General features: G+C 51.5%; 1 protein-coding gene across 1 annotated transcript in view; it reads right to left on the bottom strand.

Moving 5' to 3' along the window:
* The window catches only part of LGR6 (leucine rich repeat containing G protein-coupled receptor 6), a 118,620-nt gene that overhangs the window by 54,682 nt on the left and 53,866 nt on the right, over window positions 1–10,072 (bottom strand). Inside the window, exon 4 of the mRNA XM_032791871.1 lies at window positions 5,968–6,039. Coding sequence (XP_032647762.1) covers window positions 5,968–6,039 — 72 coding nt within the window. The remainder of the gene's footprint in view (window positions 1–5,967; window positions 6,040–10,072) is intronic.

The raw sequence follows: 10,072 nt of genomic DNA, 5'->3' as shown, positions 1-10,072 counted from the left end.
TGGGAGAGACCAGAGGGGGCCAAAACCCTGGAATTTTTGGATGGTGGCAGCGAGATCAAAGCTAAGCTGGTAAGTAAGCTTAGAAGGGTTCATGCTAAGCACCCAGATTGTGGACGCTAAGGTCCAGATTTGGGAGAAAGGCTTATGATACCCCTCTCTCTCAGGTCACTTCTGTAGCCCTTCAACAGTGCTCTGCAAACACCCATTGAGAACTATCCTTCCTACCATGCTCTCTGCTCCCCTACTCTGCATTTCCCCTCTCTGCTAAGCCTCCCTTCCCTTTTCTGTCCAGTAAGCTCATCCCTCCCCCAGAGAGCCATGGCACCTGACACCGCTCTGATGGAGTGACCTACTCCTTCCCCTCGCTTTGCCTGCCAGGTCTATTTCCAGGATGAGCTCTTTGGGGGAGTGCCCAGTGCAACAGGGCCCCGATCTCAGCTGGCCCTGAGGCCAGCCTGCAGCACCAGCCATAACGCACAGCAAGGTGTGCAGAGCCACTGCCCGGTTTGCAGTGTAAAGGAAGCCGGGAGCTGAGGGAGGCCCATGAGCTCCGCAGGCCCGTGGGCACGCCAGAGCCAAGCCCCTTTCCCTGTCAGACGGTGCCGTTTGAGGGCTCCAGCCAAAGCTAATTTTCAGTTGAGAGGCATCCAAGTTCGCAGACATGCTGGAATCCCTGCTATGCCACCTCTCTCCCCTATTAGCGTATCAGAGGCCCTGCCAGCTTGCCGAAACCCATCTCCTTGCCACGGATGGGATGGGAGCCGGCATCACGGGCCACAAATGCCCCTTCTTGCAGCTTTGGCTAAGAAGCTTTGTCTTCTCTGTGGCAAAATCATAACAGGATGGAGGCAAAAATCTCTCCCCTCCCTCAGCTGCCCTCCTCCCTGTGGGCTCCTGTGAAGAACAATGTGGGCTCCTGTGAAGAACAATGAGTCCCTGTAGAAACAAGAGACGCTTCCTTTGCTCTGGGGCGTGGGGATGAGCAGCAGCAGAATTGGGCTGGGGGGACTGAAACTTGAATTAACGTGTGTGCATCGCTCCGCTGCTGTACGGTTTGTGTTTTACAGCCCCAAACGCGGTACATTCTGGGGTATGTTTTACAAGGCCAATGGGACTTGCTACCCAGGCTAACACTGTGGCTGGTGTCTTGGCTTTTGACATTCCTCACTTCTGCTCTTTCTAAAGCTCCTGGTTTTCCTTAGCGCCACTCAGCTCCTTTCTTTCTCCTCTTGCCAGCTCAACCCAAAGCCTCCTGCCCTATGGTTCTGCACTCTCCTCTCCTCATAACCCAGCCGTGCCTTTGCAGGGGGAGCTACCAGCTGCTGGCTTTCGCCCCCTGCTGTTCCTATTGTGGTTCGTTGTTTTCTTAGTAACTCTTGCCCAGCTCTTTGGCATTAAAGGAGGCAGCTTTTGCACACAGCATCATACCAAGCAGAAAATTCACAGCCCAGTGGAGTCCAAATAACTGTGTTTACTAATGATACACAATATATATGCCAGGTCTAACTACAGCTTCTAGAACACAGTGAGCACCATTAGAGGGCTGACAACATATTTAAAGGAATACTACTCTTTTCTCATACTCATGCCAAAGGTGCTATATAAAGAATGTGGCACATAATATCTCTTGAGCTCTGCAATTTACCCCCGGTCTCCTTGGGAGTCTTAGCAGACACGCCTCACTGGGTTTCTCCAAGAGGCTTGGAACGGATGCCAAACCACATGAGAGATAAAGGTTTTATCTTCCCTCCTGTTATGTTGCATGAGAGATGTCTAAATAATGAAGGTTTGGGCTAGCCAGAGGGGAAAATACCCTTCTAGTAAGCGGCTCACATGAAAACCTTCGAGGGTAATAACTGGAGATAGACCAACATCAGAGTAGCAAGGCTGTGGGGCAAATGTTTTCATCTACCCGCTTTCTCCTGCCACGTTTTGGTGTCTGCGCCTTCCTGAGCAGCTGGGATAGGGGGGCTGCTGCTCTATCGTGCCATTTGCACACCCCTTGTGAAGGGGGCAATGCACGGCTGCCCTGGCTCTGTTGGGCGCTACTCATTAGGCTGGCAGAGGAGGGGAGCTCACAACCTCACTTTCTCTTTACCTCTTTCCAGCAGTCTCTGCCCAAAGGGAGTTCTCACTGTGATTCGTCTGTGCACAGATTGGGCACGTAGAAGAGAATTCCTGAATGCCTCCGGCTCCGAGCTGCGGAGGGACTGCACAGAGCAATCAGAGCCATTTCTCTCTTGAATATAAAACGGAGCTTCTCAAACTTCATTGCACTGCGACCCCCTTCTGACAACAGAAATTACTACACGACCCCAGGAGTGGGGACCAAAGCCTGAATCCACTCAAGTCCCACCGCCCCAGGTGGTGGAGATGGCGGGGAGGGGCAGGGCAAAGCCAAAGCCTGAGCCCCACCACCCCGGGTGGGGAAGGGGTCAAAACCGAAGCCCAAGGGCTTCAGCCCCAGCCAGGGGGCCTGTACCTGAGCCCTGCCACCCAGGGCTGAATCTCTTGGGCTTTGGCTTGGACCCCAGGCCCCGGGCCCCAGCAAGTCTAAGCCAACTCTGATGACCCCAGTAAAATAGGGTCGTGACTCACTTTGGGGCCCCGACCCACAGTTTGAGAATTGCTCATTTAAAGATCTGATTGTATTTTACAAAGTACAATCCCTCTCCCTGCCTGTCCTGGCCAACCCAGCTGTCTAGACGTGGTGGGTAATCTCCAGCTCTGGGAGCTGGGTAACTAGCTCCCATCAGTCTCTTTGAAAACCCCACCCAAAATGTCTTTACCCCTGCTGAGCTTTACAAGTAATAGCCATAACAACAGGGCACATAGCTCCATATCCGCAATGGAATAAAACACACCTCTTGGAAACACCGGAGCAGATTCTGCTCTGAGCAACACCCTGGCCATCTCATTGACTTCACTAGTGTTACACCCATAAAATAACTGGGAGCAGAATTTGGCCCACGAAATACTGAAAAATAGGTTAAAGACCACATGTGAGATTAGCAAAATATCCCCAGCCTGCACTGGCGGCAAGAGGAAGAAGTTTAAAGGAGGTGTACAAAGGGGAGGCAGTGTGGTCTAGTGGCCAGATCACAGAACACTCCCATAGCGCCCCACAGCGCAAGGCGTGGGCTTCCACTGCTACACCCCTTTTGTGGAGTGCAGTGCCAGTGCCAATGGACCAGCCCTGCCCTTTGGGGGATAAGATGTGCCCCCCAGTGGTGCACTCAGGAACTGTGATTGAAACAGCGAAGGGGTTTGGATGGGCGGAAGCTCTGGGCACACTCCTTATCCTCACTCCTGCGCACCAGGTAGGAGCCTGGAAGAAAGGAGGAGACGCAACAAGAGGGCTCTTGGGATCAGTTGACAAAGCAACGACACTCCAGCTGCAGAGGTGGTGCCTGACTGGTAATTCCCTGGGGCGTCAGGAGATGAGGGAGACAAAGAGAGGGATCCCCCAGCTGTGGGGAAGGACAGTGGTAGGAGCTTGCTCAGCCTAGTCCCGTGCTGCACCTGTTTTCAGGTTCAGTGGTCTCCTGGACTTTGATACTATCTATTCCCCCCCGATGTTGAGTTCTGCACAGGAGAGGGGGCAGAATGCCAGCTGGGCTGGGTTACCCCAGGTTGGCCTGAGCAGGAGGCTGGTGTAACATATGCCACTGTCATGTGGTTCCTAGGGGATATGTGCCAGCAGGGAGCACCCCTCTCCCATTTCCACTGGCTACTTTACAGCTAGACTCTGTCCCCACGGTGCTGCCTGAAGGGAGATGAGAATCTAGAGCAATGCACATGCCAGTCCAAGGAAAGGTGTCACCTGGGGCTTGAAACGAATCTGGACAATGACATAGCTGGAGCCGGCTGACCAGTGGGCGGCTCTTGGCCATTAATGCGAGATGCCTTGATGCCTCCGCCATGCAATCGTCACAGCAAACTACCCTGGCTTTACACACCACACACATAAACCCCAGACAGTGGGAAATGAGCTGTATGCACAGAGATTTCTCTTCTCCCAACTGGTCTCTGATTCTTTCCCCCTCTGTTTTACATTGGGTGTTATGTTTTGGGCGGAGGGGGTTTTGGGGAAGCTGTAATCCATGAAGCAAAGGTTCCATCTAGTCTACACTGACATCGTCCAAGCAAACAGTTGAACACAAAGAACTGCCATAAGCAGGTCCTAGGCCGGGCTGGTGATCAGATGCCATGGTGAGGGACACACATGGAACACTCAGACAGCGGAGACGTCACGTTGATGGTGGCCTCCTCTCACCCCATGTGCGACTCGGCTTCCTTTCACTGATCTATAATGTGCCTGTCTTAGAATCTAACCTAGCCGCTCTTTCTCTTGGTACACACCCCACGCCCACTGCCATGGTAACTGAGTGCCTCTTGGTTCCGTTATAAGTACACACAGGCACCTCCAGTGGCAATCCAGAGGAGACCAAGCCACCAGTACCAAAGTCTAACACCCTCCTCCCTCTTCTGGGTGCCCCGGGCTCTGTCGGCCCAAATGCCATGGAGAGAATGTTTCCTGAGACTGCCCTGCCCCCAGCCCTCTGGGGACCACACTTAGGGACCACGGCTCAGCTCCTCAAAGGTATTTAGGCCCCAATGGGAGTTAGGCACCTAAATACCTTTGATGATCTGGGCCCAGCAGTTTGCCTGCAGTATCTGAGCAGCTTCCCACTGAGCACGGAACAGACCGTGTCTCTCTGAGTGACACTTTTACGACAGGACACGTCGTCTCTCTGTTTATTCCCATCTCCTTCCCCTTCTTTTGCTGGGTTCTGCCCAAGGCCAGCACAGAGGGAGAAGTTTCTGTGCAACTGACGGCAAGAAGCCGCCTGCTCAGACATTATGGAGCCTGGATTTATTTGCTTGTTTTTTTGTTTTTCACATGAAGCCACTGCACGGCCCATTAAACCTGGGCCATTCACAGGGCAGCCGAGTGGACTCCTCCCAGGCAAGGCTTTATGCTCTCTCGTGAAGTTCAGCAACACCCCAGGGCCAGTAGCTAGGAGCAGTCCTGTTTTCTGATGGAGTTCCTGTCCTACAACAGATCCATGCCTGACTTATAAGAACCTTGGAGTCTAGGCCAATACTAGCCTGCCCGCAGGACAGACTGTACAGGAGAATTTGTCTGTTTCATCATCATTATTATTAATAAGAATCATGGTTATTACAATAGTGGCTAGGGACCAACCAAGAACAGGGCTCCATTGTGCTTTGTACAACCTGCCCAAAAAACAGTCCTTGAAGTGGTTCAGGTGGCATAAAATGCTTGTAAAATACCTTGGCCAAGATTTTTCAACCCCGGACACTGATTTTTTAACTGGCCTTCATATTTGGGTGTCCAGCTTGAGAGCCCTTAGAAAGCCTCGATTTCCAGACGGTGGGAGAGTGAGCAGAGCTGGCATATGAGGTGTTGACAGCTGGGTGGCTGAGGCTGACGACTGGTGACAAGTTAGGTGCGTACTCAGGGGGCACTGATGGGATAAGAGACCGGGGCCGAGCAGCAGATCATGGGCTTGTAGCCAGTGTGTTTAGGGGCCTGGTCTGGCTCCCCAACCTGGTTTGCAGCTGTATGCATGCCAGGCCCTGCAGTCTGTAGGGGATTAGTGGAGCTGGAGAGCAGCTAACGGGCTATGAGACCGGATGGAATTGCTCAGCCTCAAAGCACTTTCCTCCAGGGGCTGCCATTACAAGGAAGCAAAATAACATAACACGAAGCAGCAAACAGGCTACAAAACACGCCACCTCCTTCTAGTAACTCCATGTTTAATTGGAACGCCCATCCAAGGCACACTCCGCATCCCCCATGCACCTGAGCTGCACTTAGCCCCTGGGCCTGGCATGGATACACACAGCACCCATGTTGGCTCCACTGCTAGCAAGCTGGCAGGGATCCAGAGAAGAGAAAACGAGCATTATTCCCTGCTGAAGAGAAAACGGGCCACTCACAGAGTTTCCAGGCTGTGCAGCCCTTCAAAGCTGTTGATCCCCAGGCTCTGGATCTGGTTGTTGTGCAGGTGCCTGCAGAGAAAATGGAGATGTTTAAATGGGGCCGAACTCAACTGGCCTTTCTCCAGCAGCCCCTGAGCGGGGATGGCGCAGGGGCGCTGAGAGAGCTGAGTGCTGCTTTGCGCATGAAGGGCACCTTGCAGAGAGTCGCTAAACCACTAGGCTCTCAGGATGGCCACAGGGTGCAGCAGACAAGAGCGAGGTAGATCATAGGTTCTCCTTCTCTTTCTCTTTCTGAGCCCCCTCTCCCCCAACATGCTATAAAAACTCCATGGCCACAACTGGTTTCTGCATATAAAAGCCAGGACAAGTGTTAGGGGGTAGCAAGCCAGGCAATTGCCTGGGCCCAAGCCACAGGGCCCACCGCAAAGCTAAGTTGCTCAGGCTTTGGCTTCAGCCCCGGGTGGTGGGGCCCCTGGCTGCAGTCCTGAGCAGCTGGGCTTTGGCGTTCTGCCCTGAGCCCTAGTGAGTCTAACGCTGGCCATGCTTGGCGGAACCCCTGAACCCTGCCTGCAGCCACCCAGGGGGCCCCAGATCCCTGGTTGATAACCACTGAGGTGGATGATACAGCATAAAGCCAGTGCTCAGTGGCCTATTTTCTTCTTAGTCAGTGGGTTTGCCCTCCGCTATCTCTAACGTTATCTCTACCACAATAGGCCCAGTTCCAGCCCTTACTCAGGCATTTCCTTTTCCCTTTACCATGGAAAAGTCTTTAAACCACGCATTACTGCCTGGTCCATTGTGGTAAATCCCCAAAGGTCAGGGGTAAGGAGCCTGCCGGCCCTTCGTTTGCTGAAATGAGAGCTGCCTACATTCCGAGTGATGCAGGTTCCCGGTGTGCCTGGGGTGGAGGGAAAAGGGGACATATGCTCCGGGTGGAGGTTCAGGAGAAAGGCACAGAAGTGAGTCTGAGCGAGCTGGAGGGGCCTAAGCCAGTGTCGCTGAGACACTTGGGGCTAGAAGATAGCATGTGTTACAGCAGCTCAGCACCCTCCCACGCACCATCTCTAATTTGGCCCTTTCTGGGACACCATCCTGTGAACTGCCTCTCCTGCCATACGCCTCTTGGTAAATGACACTCAAGTTTGCACAACCACTCAGTGCCAAGCTGCACAACTGCAACAAGGACAAAAGAGCTTCCTGCCCCGCTCACGCCTCCCGTGCAATTCGCTTCACTGTGGGATCTAAGGCAGAGATTTCCCAAGCTCCTTAGTGGGCTTGGATGCCCAAATCCCATTCATTTTACTAGGAAGCCCTGGGCTCTGAAAAGCTCAAGCCAACATGGCTAACTCATGTTGGGCCCTATCTGGTTGAGCACCTTCAACAACCATTCACAGTATTAGGCCCCATGGGTGGATACAAGTAGACTAAGCACAGACCTTCTTCTGCAATGAATGTTACAATGACTATGGCCCAAAGCCCTGTCCTCATTTGCCTCCCCTGCCCCACTGAGCTCAGTGCATGAGTGGAATCCAGGCTGCATTTACCTAGAAGTGTTTTCGAAACAAAGAAAATAAAACCTCTGAGCCCCATGAGTCTTGGTCTTTTAGTTCAGTGCCATGATGTCTACAGTCACAGCTTTATTATCTCTCGCTTGCAGAAAGATGGAAATACTTCCAGATTTAGACTTCTGGATTTACTCCAGTTTGACTGCAATCAAGGTTATCTTCAGTTTAATGCTTTAAAAATGTCTAACCCTGGAGCCGAGTGGCTAACATGACATTCTGATGTGCCTTATCCACACTGAATCAGCAAATCTTACCCGCTTTTCTCCTCCCTTCATTGTCTTTTGTCCCAGTGCCACGTATTGTGCACTGTGTGTGTTATTTCTGATGCTCGAGGGCCCGTGCATTATGAAGTCCATCTGGGCTAATTCTGCTGCTGGAGATCTGTGTGCCATCCCTATTGAAAGGGCAGTAAAGTCTCCAGTGTTACATCTGTTCTTGAGACCCCAGGCATGGTACAGTCCCATGGATTCCCATTGGGAAGTTCTGTATGTTATTTCTGTCTACACTACAGGGACTATAGCGACAGAGCTATGTCACTGCCGCCGTGCCGATACAACCCCATAGTGTAGACGTAGCTTACAAGCTCTAGGAAAACCACTTCCCTCAGTGATAGTTGCTAGCTCGATGGAAGCAGTCTCCCATTGGCCTAGCTGTGTCTACACTGCAGCAAGGGCATCATAGTTACAGTGTTCAGAGTGCTGGAGCTAGATCAACCTACATTTTAAGCGCAGGCCAGGCCTCTCTCTTCATTTTTGGCAGAACCAGGATCTGTGTTACTGGATTCTTCCTTTCAAGTTGTCAGCGGCTGTCTGAGTGTGTGCATGGGTATTAGCCACTTGACTCCCATTCCAGTCAGTGAGTGCCCCTGCTGGCTGAAACAAGGCATAGCGCTCCAGAATCCTACTCCTGTGATCTTTTCAGTCCAGACAGATGGATCCTGGGCCCCGGGGACATGCTGGGAAGCAGAGAAGGCAACGCTAAGGGGACAGACTGTGAGTCCTTGCTCACCTGAGTGGTGCCCTTGATTCCAGTTGGGCTTCTCACATGAGTAAGGACTCACCAGTCTAGTAGCAGCTCAGGGGGACAGAATATTCCGTGTTCCACTTCAGTAGATCGGTCCATTTTATGTGCCTGGGTCCTCGCCCCTGATAAATACCAAGCCCCTCAAATTCAGATGCAGACAGATTCTGTATCTGCTGTGACATAAAGCATTAATCTATTACCACAGAATTTATGGTCAGTCTCTTCCCCGTCTGTGTTCTGGAACACAACCTATTGTATCCTATAATACAGCCTCTTTAAAATGGCCTGGGGCTGCTCTAGCAGGTGGATCAATGATATTTGCGTTACTTGTGCTTGCTCTAAATCTGCCTTGGCTCAGAAAAAAAATTTCTCAGTGCACCTGGATTCGAGCGCAGGCAGCATCACTGAGCTTCCCGGTGCCAAATGTTCCATGGTAAAAGCAGGAGGATTTATGAGCCGGGGAGGAGGCAGGCTCTATGTGGTAGTTAAATGGAGGGTTGGGATGATCGGAGCATAGTTTGGAAACCAGTTCGACTCTCCTAGAGAAGCACATTTCCATCTAGTCATTCTGATGAGAACACACAGATTTGGGGGAAGCATGGGGGTGGGGCAGTACAGGAAAATTTACTGGCTGCTCCCAGAGGTAAGTGGGGGAGAGCAAAAAGCAGCTGCAAGAAAACTTGGATCAATTGTGATTCTCTGAGGAGAAGAAAGATTTAGATAAAAATCCAAGTCAGGAGATTAGAGGAGCTATTTCTCTTTGTCACAAAAAAATATGTTCCACGTCCAGATGGTTTCCTCCATCAAATTTTATGGGGCATTTTCAGATCAAGTTGCCCTTACATCACTTTGGGCTTTCACACCAAGATGACGCCAGTCGTTTGAGTCCCTCTGAACTTGGATACTGCACTTGCCAAGCCAAAGGTTTGGATCGACTGTAGCTAGTGCTTCAATGCATGTTCCCAGGGATGGGGGATGCCAAAGGAGTGAGGTACAGAGCAGAACCCCAATCCTATAGTGCATGTGTTCATCTGAAATGACAAGGATGGGCATGAGGAAACAGAAAAGACAGGGCTTGCAGTTCAGATAGCAGGGACAACATTTCTGGCTCCAGATGTGATGGGTCCTCAGCTGTGGACCTCGCTCCCCCTGGGATCCTGCCTCAAATTACTCATCTTCCAGGCCCGGCACATGATGTATTAAGTAGCATTCCCTTAGGAGGGGCTGGCAGAGAGCCGTACAGAATGCAGAGCTTTCATTTGGATAGACAGGTTGAGGAAATGAAGGTCTTGTTACAGATCCTCTCTCAACTCAGGCAGTCTTAACACAGGCATCCTGGGCAGTGTTTTACACCTTTACAGGGCATCACAAAGAAAAAAAATAGGTAATGTCTTCTCACCCACTCATGTGAATATGCCTTGACTTGGAACATTCATGACTTTAAAAACAGCAATCTTCCTCCTATGGGGCCAGATTCTGATTCCCTCACTTCTGTTAGGTAGCAGCTTTCTCAT

The sequence above is a fragment of the Chelonoidis abingdonii genome, chromosome 4, assembly GCF_003597395.2.
Source record: "Chelonoidis abingdonii isolate Lonesome George chromosome 4, CheloAbing_2.0, whole genome shotgun sequence".
Classification (NCBI taxonomy): domain Eukaryota; kingdom Metazoa; phylum Chordata; order Testudines; family Testudinidae; genus Chelonoidis; species Chelonoidis abingdonii.
Note: the sequence above shows the minus strand (reverse complement) of the source record. Positions and strands in the feature narration are given on the sequence as shown.